Source organism: Plectropomus leopardus, chromosome 4, assembly GCF_026936395.1.
Source record: "Plectropomus leopardus strain MGB_pleo_1.0 chromosome 4, ASM2693639v1, whole genome shotgun sequence".
In the NCBI taxonomy this organism is placed as follows: Eukaryota; Metazoa; Chordata; class Actinopteri; order Perciformes; family Serranidae; genus Plectropomus; species Plectropomus leopardus.
The window spans coordinates 5,697,632-5,719,018 of NC_142179.1; the positions used below are offsets into that span (position 1 = coordinate 5,697,632).

The 21,387-nt window shown below is 40.3% G+C and overlaps 1 protein-coding gene across 3 annotated transcripts in view; it reads right to left on the reverse strand.

Moving 5' to 3' along the window:
• The window catches only part of adamts3 (ADAM metallopeptidase with thrombospondin type 1 motif, 3), a 180,808-nt gene that overhangs the window by 121,177 nt on the left and 38,244 nt on the right, over positions 1-21,387 (reverse strand). For all 3 annotated transcript variants that reach the window (XM_042488052.2, XM_088076380.1, XM_088076379.1), the window contains exon 4: positions 19,196-19,352. In XM_042488052.2, the coding sequence (XP_042343986.2) occupies positions 19,196-19,352 (157 nt within the window). The remainder of the gene's footprint in view (positions 1-19,195; positions 19,353-21,387) is intronic.

Sequence of the window (21,387 nt, forward strand, 5' to 3'; positions counted from 1 at the left end):
AGCTAGCCGGCTAACCCTACACTTTTCAGGGTTTGATCTTGGTTTTGGAACAAGAAAAAAAAGTTTTATTCCCTACAACTTTTCCAGGCAACTAGTGTCACTAGTACATACACTAACTTTAGCTTTAAATCCAAGAAACCAGCCTGACCACGAATATCTGAAACAATTGCATGTTAGTGTGTGCAGCACAGCTGTGTAACTGTCAGACCCTTGCAGTAGGTGGTCAGCGCTGCATTATAATTGGCCAGTACTGCATTATAATTGGCCAGTACTGCATTATAATTGGCCAGTACTGCATTATAATTGGCAAGGCTGCGTTAGAGGGGGTGGGTCAATGCAGTGACCATAATGTAAGTAACCACCTGTTATAAAAAATAATAAATAATATTTTTGGAAAGTCATTCATTTTCCCAAAAGACTGTTCATATGTAAGCTACACCAGTCTGACATTAACCCAAAGATTTAAATTAGAAACATTTTTTCTTTTTAAATAAATCCTAAGCAGGCAGAAAAGCTAAAGTTCAGTAGTAGAAGTACAAAAAGCACAAATAAATGTGGGCAATACAAACGCTACAGTCCTCATCACTCATCATAAACAACCAGCAGAAAGCAGCGTTTCAAACAACTCTTATGACAACAACTCTTAACCACAAGATGAGTTCTGGCGTATTTCTTTGATGTGCATGGTGTAATTCCCAGACATGTGGGCAGAGTTATTGCAGCGCTCCGATTATTACACAACGCAAAAACATTTGAGTCATGCGATGAAAGCTGAAGTGTTGCAATACCGGGGAAAGCCAAACACACAAATCTCCCTTTTTGTATCCCATAAACAGCTGCAATCCTCTCTTTTTTTGGGGGACGCAGTGCTCGTAGTATCACAACAAGCAACAAAAATCTGAGGTATTTGGCTGCAGCGAGCAGGCAGACTGGATGGAAAGAAGAAAGAGGTGCTCCTGAGCTCCTTCCAGCTGCCATGTGACTTTTGGAAAAGGACTGGATGAATCACAGCAAGTGAGGGGAGAACACACAACCGAGCATTTCTCGATTCAAAATATTGGTCAATGCTTCCAAGGATCTTTTCCACCCTCCTTCCAGATCCTTGGCTCAGGCCAGAGTCACTAATTATCACCAGGTTTCAGATGGAAAGAACTCATCAGACGCATTCAGGGTTCGTTCTTCTGGAGACGTGAGGCAATGTGGATAAAATCTTCCCAATGAACCGCTTCATCATGCAAATAGGAAGAAGCAGAAATATCAGGTGGAGCATGAGATCAGCGACATTAAAGGATTAGCTTGCTGATGACAGGGAGGGGCCTGTTGTTGTATTGAGCACATGTTTTCATCGCTTGATTTTTATCTCTTTCACTGATGCAGTGTTGAGAATCTGACCGTTACACACTGTAACACACTGGTGGTGGAATGCAACTGAGTACATTTACTCAAATACTGTACTTATACTTGTACTTGTACTTATACTTAACACTTTACTCTTCCTCTCCACTACATCTCAGAGGTAAATATTATTCATTTTACACCCGCCCCCCAAACAGAGCAATATTTATATGGATTTATTCATCTGAGCAGCCGGATGAGATGCATGGAAACAGCTGCTTTCTCTCATAACTTTGTTTTGTCCCCTCAGCCAGGTTTCCCCAATAGGGGAAAAATTAGAAATAAGGGCCTAGTTTTCTATTTAGAACTGCAAAGAACAAGCACGCTAAATGACATCCGTCCATCGGTACCTCCCCCCTGTTTCAGTACTACGGACAGCACCACGCCAACACTCCGGAGTGTCAAAAATCAACACAGACCGAGCAGAGCAACAATAAAAATTCCTTCCTGCCTTCATGCTTATTTGTCCAAAACAACCCATAAAACATCCACAGAGCCCTCGGCCTCCTTCCCCCTGCTTGTTTCTTTACTCCTCGGTGTCTTGGGCAGTTCTATTTCCTTTTGCAATCTCACCGGGGTGTCCACACCGTTGATCCGCCAAATTGACTTTAGCCAGCTTAGGGTGCGACTGGCTGGCTAGTTTGAGGATATTCAGCATTTTTTACCATTTTACAAGATTCCTCCGCAGTTTCAAATCCCAACGTCAGGTGCACAAAATTCTTAAGAGGGCTGCGTGACCTCCACTAAGTGCCCCATCTCTCTCTCTTTTAAAATTCAATTAAAAATGAGTCTAAAATTGGAAAACAAGGGATTTTTGTGTGACTTCAGTGGGAAATGAAGACAAGCAAGACACGTAACATTAAGTGTTTGACAAAATATGTATTTACATATTTTCATAGTGACACAGATTCTGGTCCCAACATGGTAGGTCCCGGATCCTGTCACAGCAGCACTTTAGATTCTTAAAAAAAAATCCCTTTTGGTTGCTAAGATGTTTTGTGCAACAATTTAACAAACATTTAATGATTTTAAATATAAGACCAAGATATGGATAAAACCTACAGTACTTTATTGAGCATTTTAAGGAAACCTTTAGTAGACGACTTAAGGCAATATCTTAACTTGTGGTGTTTTGTGCAACAGGCCACTAAGTACTTCTTCCACCACTGTCACACACGCAAACACAAACACGCATGCACGCACGCATGCACGCACGCACATCTGAGGGAAGAAGATATTGAGCGTTACCGTAGCCTCTGACGTTGCTAAAATTACATTTCACATTAACTGTTACCAACACATAGAATAAACTGTCCTCACTAAACAAACACCTGATAACCTTTCATGTTTTGAATCGTTTACAAGTAAATTACTTTTCCTTCTCAGTAAACACACCTCTCACACCCACATACTTTAACTCACGCCCCGGCAATAGAAATCAGATGGTGATGTACCTTTTTTATGAGTTCTTGAGGCTCAATCGTGTTTGAAGGTGGGAAAGAAAAGTGTAGATGTGAGTTTTTTTTATGATTCTAGGAGCAGGGACCATGGAAGTCGAAATAAAGATAACAGAGGGTGAAATAAGAAAAGACATTAGCTTCTACTGGGGATTTATCCACTTTTATCACAAACTGTGGGAACACAAGCTATTCATTAAATAAAGCTCAGCTGAAACAGCAGTGGATTACTTTTACTGGCTCTTTTTTGCTTGCAGTGCAAAAAGAAAACCAACATTAGATCTCAGCATTGCGACACACGCAGCATTTATCAGCCCAAACAATTAGCTGCAAAACACAGCTGCTGTGGATGGTGTGATACAGTTTGAGGGTGCTCAGGGTTCATTAAGGTATGAATAAACCAAAACTAACAACAGAAGACAGCTGGCAAGCACCTAAAAAATGGATGCATTCCAGCAACTGCAGCATGATATCAGCTCTGACTTGGTTAGGGGATCTTTAAATGGACAGTTGTGGATCAGTGGATACGCTTGGTTGATGGTGTTAAGTCACTGGCTGTGGATGTGTTGAGTTGGTGATATGCTGAGCGAGGCTACAGCATGAAGCTGTGACTATATGCATTCTTTTGTGATTTGGACTACAAGGTAATGTCAACCATTTTTCTAAGATTTGGCTTTGAGTTGGATGCTAGAGTTAGCAGACAGTTAAACGGACACCGCAGCGCCTTTAACAGTAAGGATTCATTCGCTGTGAGCGGGCAAAAATGAACAGCTCTCTAAAATTTGATAATTGCTCATATTTGCAAGCCGCACTGGCGCTCCATAGTGGCAAAATGTGACTTAATAGCCGCGACTGGGGCTATGCAAATACAAACACGTGCCTCACACTACCGCCAAAACCACTCATTAAGTTGGACTTTTACCATAGCGCCAATTAACTAAATTAATTCACTGTAAGCTGGAAACACAATAACAGCTCTCCAGTTCATATATTAATAGTATTTGCAAATCATAGTGGTGCTCTGTGGTTGCAAAATGTGACTAAATGGTCACTGTCTGGAGCTCTGCAAAAACCCTGTTTTTGTGTATGTGTCTGTGAGAGGCAGAGAGCCGTAGAGTAGAGCAAGAGAACCAAAGCGCGGGTGGCATATAACAATGATGTGACAACTTATACCTGGCTGTTTATGATATGGTCATTTGATATAGTGCAGGTGGCACAAGACACATTATAAAATGCATTATAAAGGAAAGATTGTTTGAGATTTTGTGGGTTCATACTTTGATGGGGAAAGCGGGGATTGCATAAAATTGGTCAACTCTGACTTGGATGCTGCAGTCCAGACTACTTCCCCCCAGGCCAAATGAGACATATAATCTCACCAGTATGTTCTGGGTCTGCCCCCGGGGTTTTCAAACAGTTGGACGTGCCCGGAAAACCAAAGGAAGGTGCCCAAGTGGATCCTGATTAGATGCCCCAACAACCTCATCTAGCTCATTTTGAGTCCAAACTCCCTCTGGATGTTTGAGCTCCTCACCTCACACATCTCTAAGGCTGCATCCATACCAAATTAGGCATTGCGGCGAAAATGCCAGCCCCTATTTATTTCAATATGAGTGGTGCCTCTAGGCTGCCACAGGGGAGATCAAAGAAGAATCACAGCAGCCTGCAGTAAAAAATTGAAACCAAATCTCATTGCAATGGCAAATCACATAACTGACAATTAGGCCAGAGGACACCTGTAATCCACACAATAAAGTAAAACAGTCTCTTCCTAGCTTTAAATACAATAGTGAGTAAAAGAAATAAAGTATGTTATAACAGCTTGCGTGTACTGTTCTACTGACAAAAGACATTACAGTAACAATAATGGACAGGAATTATATAGATCATTTTAGTCAACATAAGCAAAACTTTAAAAAGACAAACATTCAGTTTGAGATGAGTTTTGAGACATTCGTTTTCTAGAGTTGGGTCACTGAAGTGAAATTCACCCTTATGCTGTGTTCACACCATGAGTGAAACTGCAACAGGCTACAAAACATTTTCAAAGAAAGTCGAATGAAGCTACAAACTGACGCCCTACACTTATCGCTGTTGATGGGTGCGCTACAAATACAAGCTGAGCTGCCTCAACTTTTTTCACTGGTCTAATGACATGGTCAAGCATCAACAAATCGTATGGGTTTTTTGTAGCTATTGTACTTACTTATTAAGCTTAATTAGCTGACGCTACGCTAGCTTTATTTACACTGCAGTGCACACAATGGAGCGGTGAAATGTGATGCTAAAATGGGGTTCAGGCATTGATCAAAAGCATAGATAGTATTTTTACAAAATACAAACTTTTACCAGTTTCTTTTACCGATTATTACCAGTCAAGGTGCTTTGTGGCAAGTAGCACACACACAAGGCCGTCACAACCATAGACGTTATAAAAAATGGATGTGGCTACCGTGACGTCAGCCAGTGGTTCGCAGACTGTTTGGCATTTCGGCCGTCAAGCCAAGTCACAGGCTCGTTTCTACCATCTCATTTCTTTCATCAGTCCCCAAAGCTCATGACCGTACTCAAGGATCAGACTCAGCCATCCGGCTCAGTTTCCTCTTCACTACAACAGTCTAGTACAACACCCACGTTACTGCTAACATTGCAAACGTCTCTGAGATACTTGAACTCCATGGCTTAAGGGCACTTTCTTACAATAAATCCTGCATGATGTGAACATGACATTAGAATATAACTAACACACTGAGCACAACCTGTCTCCTACAAATGACCACTGAGCATCTCCACTCCAGCAGCTGGAGGTGACATGCCTCACCTAAAAAGTAATTTAGAGTGAAGTGAGTGTTCATCCTTCCTGCAGATCGTGCCACTTGGAATATAACTGCTGATCCTCACAGGTTCACTTTGCCTTGTGGCTTTCATCCCGATGGAGTTATCCTTAATCTTGTGACTATGAATATCACAGAGAACCATCTCATACAACAGCCAGCAAGTGACAAAATGTTCCAGTTCTTCTTCTGGCAAAGACTCTGAAAGACATAAAACCCTCCGTCTGCTTCACCTGGAAACAGATGGTCAAACAGCATTCATCTCTCACAGAAATCACCGCTTTGATGCAGACCTCTGGAAGCTTTTGTGGAGCTTTTTTCTTCTGCAAATCAAAGGAATCCTGAGCCCCGGAGAGGAGAAATGACTTTGTTGATCCTCTCACAACAGTACAATATCTGCATTCGAGGTGAGGGGGGAAGGAATCGGGTTGGAGGGGGGGGGTGCCGATGTTCAACCTCCAGACAAAAGCCGAGCGCACAGGCACCTTGCAGAAACCCTTTCATGCAGACGAGGTTTGCTGAGCACACATGCTCGCGTTTAGTGGTGCCCTACTTTGCATAGCACACATTCACCGAGCAGCTCATTCGTTTCCTTCTGCTCAGACACACCACAACTCAAGACGACAATATATGAAGTAATTACCTGACTAAACCTAAAAATGTGTGTAGTAGGTATAAAACGAAAAAATAGGAGGGTTTTACATTTAATTAGCACTTAACGTAGATGAGATTTGTCTCTGCTTCAGCCACACTCATGAGTCATCTGCTGTAATAGTGATTATCTTAATAATTGTAGCAGTGAGTGGCTTGGCAACGGTGAAAACATCTTATTTCAACCTGTCTTCTGTGCCAATTACGCACCCCGAGTCCCCACTTTACTCCCTCCTGCAAATTCTAGCAGGATTACACACTTCAGACTATTCTCTTCTGCTTTTTTGTGTCTTCCTCCCTTGAATGTCTTTCAGTCCTGCCAACTCACCAAATTCTTCCACACACAGCCAGCTCCCACTCTGCTTAACACATCTATGTGACAAATATAAATCACTGCTTTCTTTTACCATATACCAGATATTTTCTTCACTCCCTGAGAATATTTTCTTTTTCTTTCCCAGACATGAAGCCTTTCGCTAGTTCCTCACTCTATTTTCACTACCGTGTGAAAATAAAACCTAATATCCAAGTGCTGCAGCGGGTGAATCCCTCACCTGGGCGTCAGGCCAGATAACGAGATCAGATCTCAGGGGCACGCTGAGGAGTCTACGCATCGGCCCTCACTGTAATTCTCATTTCCCCTGGGATCGCACACACACACACACACACACACACACACACACACACACACACACACTTAATTTTAATAAATCTAATAATCAATTAAATCACATAAGTCATTTAAAAAACAAAAGAAAGACAACAAAATATTTGGTTTTGCATTCTTAGAGATTGTGGTTGCACATTTTTCCCATTTTCTGCCCTTCTGAACCCTTTGACACCTGATCAAATTGGATGTCTTTCAAAAATACTAGAAGACATATCAAAGAGCAACTTATACAGAAATTACCCAAAAATTAGCAATAAATTTGTACCAGTACTATCCCTGTATCAATTTGGCCACAATTTAACACATTGACCATACATGGTCCAGCCAAATACAGATTTCACCTAAGTATTATTATTATTATTATTATTATTATTATTATTATTATTATTATTATTATTGTTATTATTATTATTATTATTATCATCAGTGTAGACCAAATGATTCACAACTTTGCACCCGCTGGCCAAATCTGGCCCATGATAGGGTGCTAGCTGCCCTGCTGACACTGTTCTACTTTCTAATGTAAAAAAGAGCCAGAATTCATAAAAACACATCTAAGTAAAGCTCTTAATGTATTAAAATGCATCAAAATACAGCTTAGAGTGCATAAAAAAGCATCAAAATACAGCTTGCTTATCAAATAAAAAGTGGCAGGGGAGTATCCCCGAGACACCTCAACAGAGGTCTCTGCTGAGCCCTGAATGTCCTTAAAACTAAGAAATATTATTACTAATAAATATTTTTACAAATTGTTTATTAACCGGCCCCTCGCCTCCTGTCATTTTGCAAACGTGGATCCCGGGCAAAGCAAGCTGAGTATCCCTGATGTAGACCCTCTGTAGATAGACAACAACAGGTTAATGTCCAACCCTGAGATGAATGAGAATTACGACTGAGCCTTCTGTCTCCTCAGTGTCCAGATACAATGTTTAATCTATTAATTCTGGCTTTTTCCAAACATGTTAAAGTTTGTGCAAATTACTGGAGCTTCCCAAGAGAAGCAAAGACATGCAGCAGGAACCTGAAAACCTGCACGCCAGAGACTTCACCTCCTCCTCCAGGCAGGAGAACAGAAAGTAGCGGGGCGACACTGACCAGGCAGACGTGCTAATTCACCACAGAGACAATCGCACTCCCAGTCACTCTGAGATTCCAGGCACGTTTTCCAATTATTTACGCACATGTCATATTGGCTGCAGAAAACTCCTTTGCTGACAGAGAATCTCTTCGGTGTTGTTTGAGTGTTGAGCTATCGGGGAGCATCAGGAGGATACACACAGAGACGGAGAGGGAGCGTTCACAGGAAGCGAATGTTTGATTTTTGTCAGGATGGTTACAGGAGTGAGGGACTTGTGTCATCTCTAAATTATTAAAAACAAGTCTGCAATTTCATTCTGCAATTGATTCACAAACACTAATTTGATTTGGAGTTTGCCTTGTTGTCATGGAATTGTAGATTTATGATTTTTCTTGCTTTTCTAAGCACCTCTAGGACACTCGTATATATATGTCTTTCTGTTCAGCACCCAACAGATGCAACTTGCGTCAAAAACTGAACTCTTTTATACCCAGTAATAACTCACATACATGAACATATTTTTAGTTTCAGCATGACTCACACTCCCTGAAGACATCAATATCTCTGACATTCATAGCGCATAAACAGACTCGAATCCATTCAGATAAAAAGATGCCCCTCTAACTTTAGACCTTACCAGAAAAGTTTTCTTTCTGTCATTCAGTGGTTTCTATCTGTGTGGTGTACATTTGAAAAAAAGTAAACTAGAAATACCACCTTGTGTTTCTGTGCCTCCATGCACCAGTCACGTTGCTCTTACAGTCTGCATCCATGCCTGCGAAAACACGGATGCTTCACACAGTTTCTCCAGCGCAGCACAGATCTGTACCATCAATGAAGTATCAAGATCAGTGTCCCAAATTCAGTGTCCGACCAAACGTCCCCTCTTTAGTTCCTGAGATATGGTGTTGAGTAAGGGCCAGAATCATGGCCATTTAATCAATTTATTTTTGAGAAGAAATGTGAAGAAATATCCTCAAGACATTCTTGAGATATCACAATCAGAAGAATGGCACCACTGGGAATGGATAACTTGAAAACATAAAGGCTTTGGCCACAGCTACAGTTGGTGCTGAGGCATAAACACATCAGGTTTAAATGTCAAAAAAAGGGCAACTGTTGGCTCGGCTAGTGGAGTGGACGCCCCGTATACAAAAAACAATGTCTTTTCCACAGTGGCCCCGGGTTTGCCTCCAGCTAGTAGCTCCTTGCTGCATGCCATCCATCTCCCCCAAAGCAAAAGGAACAATTCACTTAAAATAAACTTGTTTTCCTCTTTTTGCACTATTAATTTCTTGATTTGATATTAGTAGCTCAGCACACCCATCAACGTGGTTCTCATATTTCTGGAAACTCTCCTCTCTCCATCCATATACAGATTTTTATCTGTTGGAAACCTCTCAACATACAGAAAGAAAGTTCAAACAGCATTAAACTAAGAGATCTAACTTTAAAACTTAAGCTCAATTTACTTTTTATTTTTCAAATTTAGAAGATGTTAAGTAAGCACCATTTAATGGAAGTGAAAATAAATAACTGGGGCCTCCCGTGAGAGGGTTTTATGGTAAATTTCTTAACTTTCAAACCTGTACACCATCACAATCCGTAAGAGTCCTTTTCAGATACAAATCTCCTTCATGAAACAAACTGTTGATTCAGTGGAGCTCTGTAAAGAAACAATGTTCTGGACGATTATTAGCACCTTTCCATGTGTAATCCTCTTTCTTCTGTTTGCTTTCTTTGGCATCTCATATCACAAAAAAATGTTTTATAGAAAAACAGAAAAATGCTCGTGGCTGTTTTACTTGCAGGAGTGTCAGCAGAATCCAGTTTCTATGAACTGAATTGTTAAAACTGAGAAATTAAGCGGAGACGTTGAGAATTATTTATTCAGAATCTTGTTCCACAAACGGCGGGATGATCTTCTGTTATGGGCGAGGCTGCAGCAGCCAACATTCCCACAGTCAAGGTGACCTTAACAAAAGTTGAGAATACTCCCACACCATCAGCTGGAAGAACATGTCGACCCTGACCAAAAACCACGCTGGAAAATACAGAATATGGCCAACAATATGTGGACACCCACCAGCTCTACAGTCTTGTAGACCCTTTCCTAACGCCAGGTCAGGAAAGAAATCATTTCCCCAGTTTAGTTTGGAAGAACTTGACAGGCATGCACAAAGTCTTAACCTCAATTCCATCTAACATTTGTGCGATGAATGGAGCACCGACTGAAAATCAACCCAGAAACCCAAAGCAAGTGGCAACCTCCAAGGCTGAAAAATGGAGCCAATGCTCATGAGCCAAAAACACTGCAGCTCATCAAACAACCACACTTGAGGAGGCTCCAAAACAGGAAATCCCCATAGACACCCATGTTAAAATACCCACTTTAACAGCACAATAAACATGTTTACAGCCTGAAACAAAAATCAGTTTTGGTCTCTATAGCTAATTTCAACGCTTATGGCAACTGTCTGATGGTAAATTTATTATTATAACGCCTATTTAAGGGTGGGGCCACTTGAGTGCAACGTCTGTGAGTCAGATCCACCCCTCGCTCCTCCACAGCTCCAACCGCTCATCCATATATGGTCACTTCTGGCTCCAAAAAACCAAGATAGTCATGTCCGAAAAGCCGAATTCACGGTTTCAGCAATCCACAAACCATAAGTGACGTCATAATGTGACGTCTGTGTCCATTTTCCAGTCTATGGTTAGAAAGCTTAACAAATTCCAAAACACAGCAGTTATAGGAAGTTGAGATTTAAAGTTCATTCTTGACCTTGACAACAGCAGTTAAGATTGTTTGGTCAAATGCGGTTTTGAAGTCAAGAACTGTCCTTTAGCTTACTTTGAAAGCTCCGACGCAATAACTAATCGTCCTTGTGATAAAAAGAGTTTTGTCACCTTGCTGGAAGAACTTTAGAGCTAAATTTATGACAAATCATTTTGTCCACTGTTGTGATGATCGCCTTCACATCAGAAAATCTACAGGAATGTGTGCTTTCACATTTTTTAATGGCCAACGCAGCAGCTTGTTGGATGATGTCGAAACCTGTCAGTAAATGGAGGCTCGTTTGCTGTTAGGACAGGGTGCCATTATGTTACACTTGGGAGAAGCTGCTAAGTGAAGTGCGGAAAATTCAGTATACGTGTCCAGCTCCTAATATCAAACTGGTTTGAAATTTGACATTGACACCAAGACGACCCCATCATCCATTATTAGCGTTGAACCTCACGAAGGCTCTTGCGACTTAAAGAGAGAAAATAGTTGCATCAAGTTTGAAACATTTGATGGAAAAGGAGTTTGTCACTGTCGGCATGCAGGCCTGTGAGGAGGCTTCAGTGTGTCGGAAGGCAAAGAGGTTTAGACTCAAACATTAGACACATCTGTATGATGTGTGAAATACAATATATATCGCTGAATCATTGTTCTGTTATTTTTAGTTTTGGGTATGTGGTGGTAATTGATTATCTTTTGAAGCAGCTGTGGTGAAACCTGGACAAGAGATTGAAGGAGCGCTGGGAGCACACATCTTCGTCATCTTTTTCATCGTGCATCCAAATACAGTCAAAGCATCGACCACAAGGAGGTTAAGAGTCTACATTCTTTCTGTCATCTAGTGTGTTACCAAGCATTGTAAGTTAAAGAAAAAAAAGTTACAAAACTTTGTTGTTTCTCATCAGCGGAGAGATACTAAGGTGACGTTTCCTCAGCAACTTTGTTTTAACACACACCAGCTGTTCGTCCTCTGAGTCTCTGGCCTCAACAGGAAGTAAGAAACAAACACAACGCCTTAACACCACACACACACACACACACACGCACGCACACATGCACGCACACGCACACACACTGAGAGCATGAGGAGTGTAAGCAACAGCAACACCTCTCTGTTTCTGTGAAGCCCTTTAAAAGTTGATGCTGACTTCTCCGACACTGCCTGCAGGAAAAGCAGAAACAGAAACTATCCAATATCAGACACTAAATGCAGCAACATCAGAGGCTCCAAACCAGCTGCCGTCTCCACAGTATGATCAATACTAATGATCAATCTGTACAAATATGTCCTTCAGTCAAGTGTTCAATTCTTTGAAAGCAAAAATAAGACACAATGTGCTCACTTGCAATTAAACTTTTTGATACGGGATGCTGAATCCTCAAGGTGGACTGCAATTCTTTGAAAGGAAATGCCATAAAAATCACTGGGTGTCATTCATGAAATGTGAGTGGAATAAATTTGTGTGTGTAAACTGTTCGCAGAAAGAAATGTATGACTAAACACAGAGGTCAAACATGACAAGAGACTAGAAATATAACACTGTCAGCTAAATTAGTTGGCAATTAGCAAAATTATAGCATTACAATCAACTTACTACACGTTTCTGCCATTGATTGCTCCAGTGAAGGCAGACCTCTGATGCTCAAGCTTGACCCGAACTCAACCCATGGCAGCAATTTTGGGCCTGAGTCCAATTCAAAAACCTGAATTTGACCTTTAAATACAGGCCTGCATTTAATGACAGGCACATGATATGTTCAGTAATGCGGGCTGCACTCCTTGGTGCATCCAGTGTACATGAAGATCAACGCTGATGCAGTGCATAGATGAATATTACCACTCTCTGCTGCAGGTTACACACATCTCTCCCACTGCTAAGGAGGCAGAAGTAAACACTGCCAAATAAGTCACCTTGCAACCATCCTTTTTCTTTCTCTCATTTTCTCCCTTTCGTGCACTCTCCTTCTCTCTCCCTCGGTTCTCCACAGGCTCCCTGTCACTTTCCCTTTCTCTGATTCAGTCCATTAAAACTCCAGCCAAAGTGCCATTTAAACATGACACAGGATACACCTCGACAGGATGCACCTCTCCATAGCAATTATCACCTCCTTATATGGTGGTCTCTGGCCATTCACAGGCGGGGATGTATGCTAATTGCTGATAATTGCTGTATGTCATAAATATATGCACATCACTGTGATGAAATCCAAGTTGTGCTCATGAATCTGTTGTAGCTTTTGACTTTTTTATGTGCAAATCTACTCACAGATTTACTAACATTTCATTAATGAGACTGACTGTGTTGAGGGAGAATCATTTTACAGATTTGATCTGCAAAAGTCAGAAAAATGTTCCATGAAATAAAGTGTTTGGGAAAATGCCCTTGAGGCCTACTAAATAACAGTTGCCTAGTAAATGTACTAAGGCAGGATGTGCCATGCTCAGAGGCATCACAGCAGTGCTTGTTATGGAGGAATCACTCTTCCAGTGCCAACATCCACAGGGAGTCTACAAAACCAATTCTACAATCCTCTAATCACTGGACGTGACAGACACCAAATTGGTCCAAGGTATGACGAATTTATCCAATCAACGCCAAAATATCACCAGAAATGAGCACAGTCAGGGCAGCAGCGATGGCTCGGCTGCACAGTGCAAATAATTTTCCACAGAAGGATCGATGTTAACCCTTTATTAGAGAGAAAGAGAGAGAGAGAACAAGGTGCAATTGTTTTTGACCTTGACCTTTTTGACCTTTTGACCTTTTGACCCGTTGGATTGTGTAATGTAATATCTCAAGTCATATCCTGAAGGCAACATTGCACTCCAAAGCAACAGTTTGCCTTCAAATGTTAAGAGAACACAGAGCATGCCTCATTTCATGTTGAAGGTTCTGAAACCTCATTACAAAAACTCAAATCCTTCCCACGGAGAATGCGGACGGCAAGGAATATTATTCAAATATAACTTCAACCACCATTTAATGCCTCGGCCAACCAGTCAAGTTGAATTTTACATCCTGTCTATCCAGACTCATATAATCTTTGTCGTGAAGACTTTCAAGGAATTCAATTAAAGGTATTAAATGTATATTTATGGCAAAATGTGGATGCTTTACACACATTTCCAACCTAGCAACCCAGAAGATCTATACAAGCAAAGATACAAGTTGGACACCCAAGATTAGTGGTGTTAAACAGTATAATGTCACAGAGAAGTTGACCTTTGACCTACTAGATATAAAGTGTCATCACTTCATCATTATACGCTGTGAGACATCTGTGTGAAATTTAGTCAAAATTAGCATACAAATCCATGGGTCATAGCTATAAACCACCAAATTTTAATCAATTTTGTTTTGTGAAATATGGCTTTTTCGACTCCCCTGAAATACCACTTCATGCGAATGGAAAACTTTTTTGTGTGATAAATGTGAGTTTTTTCAAAATTGATGTATTTCCATTAGGCATATTTTATATTCACAATTTTAATTTGTGCAATTTGAGGGCTAGAAGAAACCCGCCTTTTGACTCCACTGGCAGAAGAAGAAGCAAGTCATCGTTATTCATGAAGTATTTTTATACAAAATGAGCACAGGCAGTGGATGAATACGTCAAAGGGCTTCGTCAGTCTCTACCTATGGCAATTCTCAATGCCCACATGCAATTTCAGACTAATTGGGAGGAGAAAAATGGATGCAGACAGACAGTCAGATGGAGTTTCCTTCGTTTTATAGTTGGATAGTGGAGCCAGGTGCTTGACAAATAAACAAAAATGATCAATAACTTGAAAATACATCACAGTACACAAAATTCAGTACGGTGCTTGATTATTGCAGGAGTAGCAGCAGACCTTTGCTATGTTTCATACTTAAATGATCAGGTAAGCAGTACAATGTATCTGGATCTAAAACGTAACAGCTATAAACTTATATGAGTGGAATTGATTTTATGAGGCAAATGTTGTGGCAGCAGATCATGAAAAAATGGAGCAGGATGTTCCTCTGACAGCGTATCAGCCTAAACAGAGTGAATTCATCTTTAAGAGTCACATCATGTTATTTATCGCTGTACACCACATGTTTACCACCGCTGGCTGCTCTGCGGTGCTTCATGTCAAAGACGAGAGAGAAACAGAGCAGGTGACAGCAGGGACCCCGTGTTCTCTAAACGGTGTGAATACATTAAGGAATAAGAATAAACTTGTGCAATATGTACGTGTGAAAGAGACCATAGACTAATGAGCTGATTCCTGCCTTTCATTTCGGACGATGGAAAGCTTCTCTACCTTGCAGCTTCATGATTGCAGCTGTTAACATCATTTTCCATTTAGATTTAACAGAATCTGCTGACAATGCCACACGCACAAACAACCTCCTGTGATCACTGCAATCAGCGTCACACCACATCTTTTTTCTCCATCAATAATTCATATGCAGAAACATTCTCAGAGATGGTCTCTTGATACTCGTGACAGCTCTTTTATGTTTATATCCACCAGGAATCTGCTTCTTCCTCCCTATTGGATTCCTGATGTCTACGGTTGATCAAATTAAAAGCTCACATCCCTGGTGAGATCAACATAAAATGGCCAACTGAGCCGACAATTTACATTTAAATGACTGTGACATTTCAATCACTTATAATAAAGTGTTTCTACGTGAAATAGAGTTTGACTAGGGAATACTCTGCATGCATGGAACCCACAAGTGTTCAATATCTATTAAACAATAAAGACATTAGGAAATAAATCATTGTACGAATGGATTTTATATAAATGGAATAAGAAAAATTGTGAAATTTATTTATTTTTTCTCAAATGTTTTATTATTTTTTTGGGCTTTTTCCTTTATTTGATAGGACAGCTCAAGCGTGATGGGGGAGAGGGGGTGGCATGCAGCAAAAAAGACGTTTTATAAGCTTCCTTCAGTATCAAAGTAATCCACTGGTAGCTGTGTGCACATCCGTATAGACTGCAAACAGGAACAGTTAACTAATTCAGAATAATTTTAAAGGTGGAAATCTGCAAAAGTATAAACAATTATGGAGTATGGATATAAGAGAAGGGCGCTCGTGAAAAAAAAATTATAAAATATGTTTTTGAATAAAAATGTCTAGTAAAACGTCTGTCATTAAAAAATATTGATAAATAACATTTCATTAAAATGAGCTGTGCTTTCCTGTTTATTTTCAACCATTTATTGATGTGATTATTGACTTCATGATCTCTTTCATTTACTTAATATAAAACACTGTGCTTCAATACATGAGCGCTGACATCTGCTCCTGATCCTCCTCGGAGCTATTTTGAGACATGAACTTGAGTAACCCAGTTCAATCCTTTTTCCCCCTCAATCTCGATTCATGTCCTTAGATCCTCCCTAATTTGTTAAACAAACAACGTGTGATTACACCTTCTGCAAGCATCGACCCAAAAAATCTCCCTGGGATTGCTTGAAACTGCGGGGCAAATACATATTCATATAGCAATTTTCATAGCTTGTCTGCCAGCCTGTGGCTAAACAAAAATGTAGCTTTTGAATGATAAATCGAACGGCTCAAGTTTTTCTTCACATTTCAGTTCTGCCACAGCGTGAAAAAGGTTTGCATATCAGCTATCAGAAATACGTAGAAATGTCAAAAGGAAGCTGCTGTCACAAAGTTCAGATATTTATACAAGCAGCATACATGATGATACAGCCTGGCTGAGCATTACAGCTTTGTTGGCACCACAGCTGAATCCAAATGGACCGCGACACAGCCAAGTATACAATTACCGACAGAAAAAAAGTTTTATTACATTTTCTCTTTATAATGAGTGTTTTTAAAGTGCTTTCTATCACATTTTAAGTGAAAGAAAAGCAATAATGTGAGACCGTGAAATATTCATGCATTTCCATATTCACGACAAGCCAATTCTCACAGATGCACTAACATTTGTTGTTTCTAAAAACACAGTGATTCACAGGAAGAAGTCTTTTCTGGGCACTGATCTGCTTCCCAGTGGATGTGACGCATTACATGTTTTTATCAGCAACAACAGTGACATTTGCTTGGTATAAATAGAGTGTAAGATGGGCATGTAAGGTGAGCAGTGACAGCTGTTAGCATTAATGAGAATAAGCGATGGCAGCAGAAGTAAAAGCAGTAATTTGTGTGACAAAAAAAAAACAACACATAAAGACCCACTCACTGGCTTTGTCTGAGCGTTTAGCTGCATCTCATGCTCTTCTGGGAAATGGAAATGGGTCTATTTTCAAGTGTGGAGTGACTTGCTCTTGAATCAATGCAACTGGCTGACAAAGAAGACCATGACATGTTATTGAAAGTAGGGCTGCAACTAATTATTATCTCCACTGTCAATTAGATTGTCCATTACCTTCTCAATTAATTAGTTGTTTGGTCTATTAAATTGAGTTTATGGTGAAAAATATCCATCAGTGTTTCCCAAAGCTCAACAAAACATCCCTAAATGTCTTGTTTCCTCCTCAACTCAAAGATATTCAGATTACAGAGTACAGAATCTATAAAATTTTCATATTTAAGAAGCTGGAATCAGAGAATTTTTTCTTTCTTAAATAATACTTAAAGCGATTAATCATTCATAGAATTATTTGGTGATTCATTTAATAGTTGACAACTAATTACTTCAAAGACAGTAAGTTGACCTCTGAGTTGAGAATTTTTGCCACTCATACTGTTCTCGAGGCAGGTTTCTTTATTTCTTTACACATTTATTTATTTGTGGCAGCTCGCCATGATTAAAACATCTGCCGCCACGTACTGATTTTATCTTTTTTGAGGTGGACCATCATAGGAGCGCTATTGGAATAAATACACAGTTCGGTTATGCACTGCATGACACTTTTGGAGCACAGAGTCCACTCTGGGCACAGACGGAGTAGTTGAACCCCAGGTGCAGTGAAACAGAAACTGTTCATTGTGCTGGGTCTGAAAAGCTTGCAGCAGCTGCTCGGGCTGCTCTGGCTGGATCGACAGAATCGGGTATTAACCCTGCAACTCGGTAATCACAGACTCGCAAAAACACCAGAATAATAAAACAGTGACACACACACACACACACACACAAAAGTAGCTGTAGAAGCAGTAGCACTCAAAACTTCTGGATGGCCCTGCACTAAACATGTGACTGTGGCAGTATTAGTAGAAACACTACAAGAAGTAGTAAGTTAGTCATAGAGATAATGGCCAACAGCAGTAGTAGTATTAGTTACAAGTAGTGCTACTTACTTGCCTTATCATCACCACTACATAAGCTATCTCAGGAGTAGTTGCAGTGATATTTCATATTCAGACGTCTTTATGTAAGACAATTTTTGTGTAGTTTTGCAATAAGCAATCAGTAACAGTTGACATATCCGCCCCACTGACATAATTTTCAGTCATCACAGACGCTGCTACAGTGGTTGCTGTGAGAAGTTTTCCATGACAATAAAAATATATGAAAAAAATCAATAACATCCTGTGTAGCTGGGTCAATCTGATGTAAAAAATGGCACAATCTTCTGGCATTTTTTTTGTCTCTTTTGTCTCCATTTGAAGCTACTGTAATGACCATTTCTGAGCTCTGGCACAGGAAGTTATTGTCCTTGTAATCTCAAATACAAAGCCAACAACACTAAACGTAGTCACACAAAAGCACAATGCCATTGGTCTGTCCCCAGACTACCTCCCACCAACAAAAACACCTTGTTTTCAAGTTTTCTGTTCCATTAGAAGTTTGTAAAAGCATCCAAAACTTTTCTGGCTTGAGAGACTACCTGCCACGACAGTTTTTATTTCCTACGGGGGTGGAAGAAGAGGCGCTCTTGTTCTCTGTGCAGCTTATTAGGGAAGTGGCACTGTCAAGATTATGTAGCTCCACCCGCCCTCCAGGGGATTTATATATTACATACATTTACTGTACTTAAAATTATTTGTGTAATATGTGAATTGGGCAGCAGGATCTGCAACAGTTGTTTATTTTGGCCTATTTTTTAATTTAATTTTTTATGGTGTTTGGGGTTGTGACACCTTATTTGCAACTGATGTTTATTTCTTTGCTGAACAGTTTGAGCAACATCAGTAGACTTTTCTAATGTGATAATGATTTCACATGACATGTCACTGAGTTGTATGATTCACTAAATAAAACCACTAAAAATTCACATCATAAAGTGGCCACTGGTAGTGCAAAAATATGGCCATCACAGTCTTAGAAATAGCAGCAGCAGCAGCAGCAGATGTAGAAGTAGAAAGTACCACTAAGACCCTCCAGACCGGGATGTCTCCCAGTAGCAGAAACATTGTGGCGGTGTGTCTTACCTTGCAGCTGGTAGTCCACAGAGATGTCGGAGGGGGCCTGCAGCAGCGCTGACCTGCGGTAAACCACATGGACCCGGCCCTGGTCCTCCAGCTCCTGAGTGCCTCTCTCAAGCGGCTCGATGAAGTACTCGTCAGAGTCTGTACGAATCATCCCAGCCTGCAACACAAAGCAGGCCAGTGAGTGTGTGGAACCAGACTACTCACACAGCAAGTGAACCTGAGAGGAAAGGGTGTGAAGCAAGGACAGTACTGGACACTCTTTCTGGATGTCTATGAAGCAGAAATACACAGATACTTTAAAAAAATGGTGCTACATGACCAGAAAAAACAGACAAAGGACTCTGGCATTTGCTTTTTCTCAAGAGGTAGAAAAACTACAACTACCAGAATTCACTGTGCCTCACCAGACCAATAAACACTGCAGCTGGTGGGCGACATAATGCCTTTGACACAGCTGGTAACAAATGATCTTGTCTCTGATTGCCTTTAAATGGTAAGCTCAGGGATGTTTCTGAAATCACTTCAGGCAAGAAAAAGGCTGATGGATTTTGAAAAACTGCATGAGAGCCAGCGAAGCGCTGTTGGATGAAGCGTTTTTACGTCATCTGGTGGAGTTTTGCTGGGAGGGTAGGAGGGAGATGCGCTGGTGAGATGGAGGGAAGTGTACCACTGTTCATCTGCATATACTACTCACATTGCTATGATACAAAGCTGGTTGAAAACCTTGACCTATTAAACACTAACAATTAGGCTTTGACAATTGATTTTGATGTGTTAAAATTTGCTAATATTGCCTAAAAAAAAGGCAAGATCAATTGTTTAATCAGTACTTTTGCTTTCTTTTCATTTCTACATAGTTAATGTCTCTGTGAGTGATCTGAAAATGTTATTCTACTCAGTGATGATTTGATTCTAAAGGATGCTGTAATAGGTTGTTTCTTCTTTTCTTCTTGTATAAACATATGAATGGTGCATTCTGGTGCTGACTTGTCTGATTTCGTGTCTATTTTAATAATAGTAATAATAATAAAAGCATACATTTACTCGCTGAAAAGGTCTCAAATCAAGACATTATTGCATTCAGCAGTGGTAGTATCATCAAGAAAATCAGTTTTTCTTTATGTAAATTTATGCAGCAAGTCTCTCAAAAATCTAATGAGACGACATCTTCATCCTCTAGTGAAAATTAAATCTATTTCACGGGCAGACAACAGAAGGCAACATAATGTCCGACCTAACAATGCACCAGTACAGATGTACAAACAGATGAATGATATATACGACAATAAAAGACAGATGTCCTAATGTAACATTTCTTCATGTAGTCAAATCAATCAATCAATCAAATCTTTATTTGTATGGCACTTTTCATATAAAGAGTAACACAAAGTGCCTAACAGAGATTAAAAACAATAACAGAAATGAAAAACATCAAAGAAAATCAAGAAAAATACAGACAGCCTGACCCTCCCACCCCCACATATACGTACGCAACAAAACGGTAGAGAAAAGTCGGAAGAGAAAGTTTCGAAGTAATTATTGCATGTATAGATGTATATGGGTATTTCGGGATATTTTCTCACGTTGTTTTGATTCTATTCCAGTGACTTACAGTCAGTTTGCATCTATCAGCGGGTTACCCAACAGCTGCAGGTGGTGATCACAAAGCTCCGTATCATTGGTGACACATTGGAATGAAATTGCTTTGTGATCGTTTCCTGCTGCCCTCAGATTTCCAGCAATAAGGTGCCAGTCATGCCCTTAGTTTAGGGTGGATATACACTGAACAAAAAATTAGACGACACTTTTGTTTTTTGCTCCCATTTTTCACAGGTTTAACTGAAAAATCTCAGACTTTTTCAAGCACTCGATAGCACTTAAAGCATTAAATAGCATCATTATTACACAAATGTACCTTAATGGTCACAATAAAAAGCCAGTCTAAAATGTGCAATTTGATCTCACAACACAATGCCACAGATGTTGCAAGTTTTTAGGGAGGGTGTCATTGACATGCTGACTGCAGGAACATCCACCAGAGCTGTTGCCCGTAAACTGAATGTTGATTTCACGACCATAAGGGCCTGTGTCCACATAGCATGTTTTTCTCTACGCTTGGAGAGGTGTTGTGCCCAGCATCTTTTTATAGAGCACTTTGCCTTTTTTGTGCGGGGACTCGTGGCGCTTCTTGT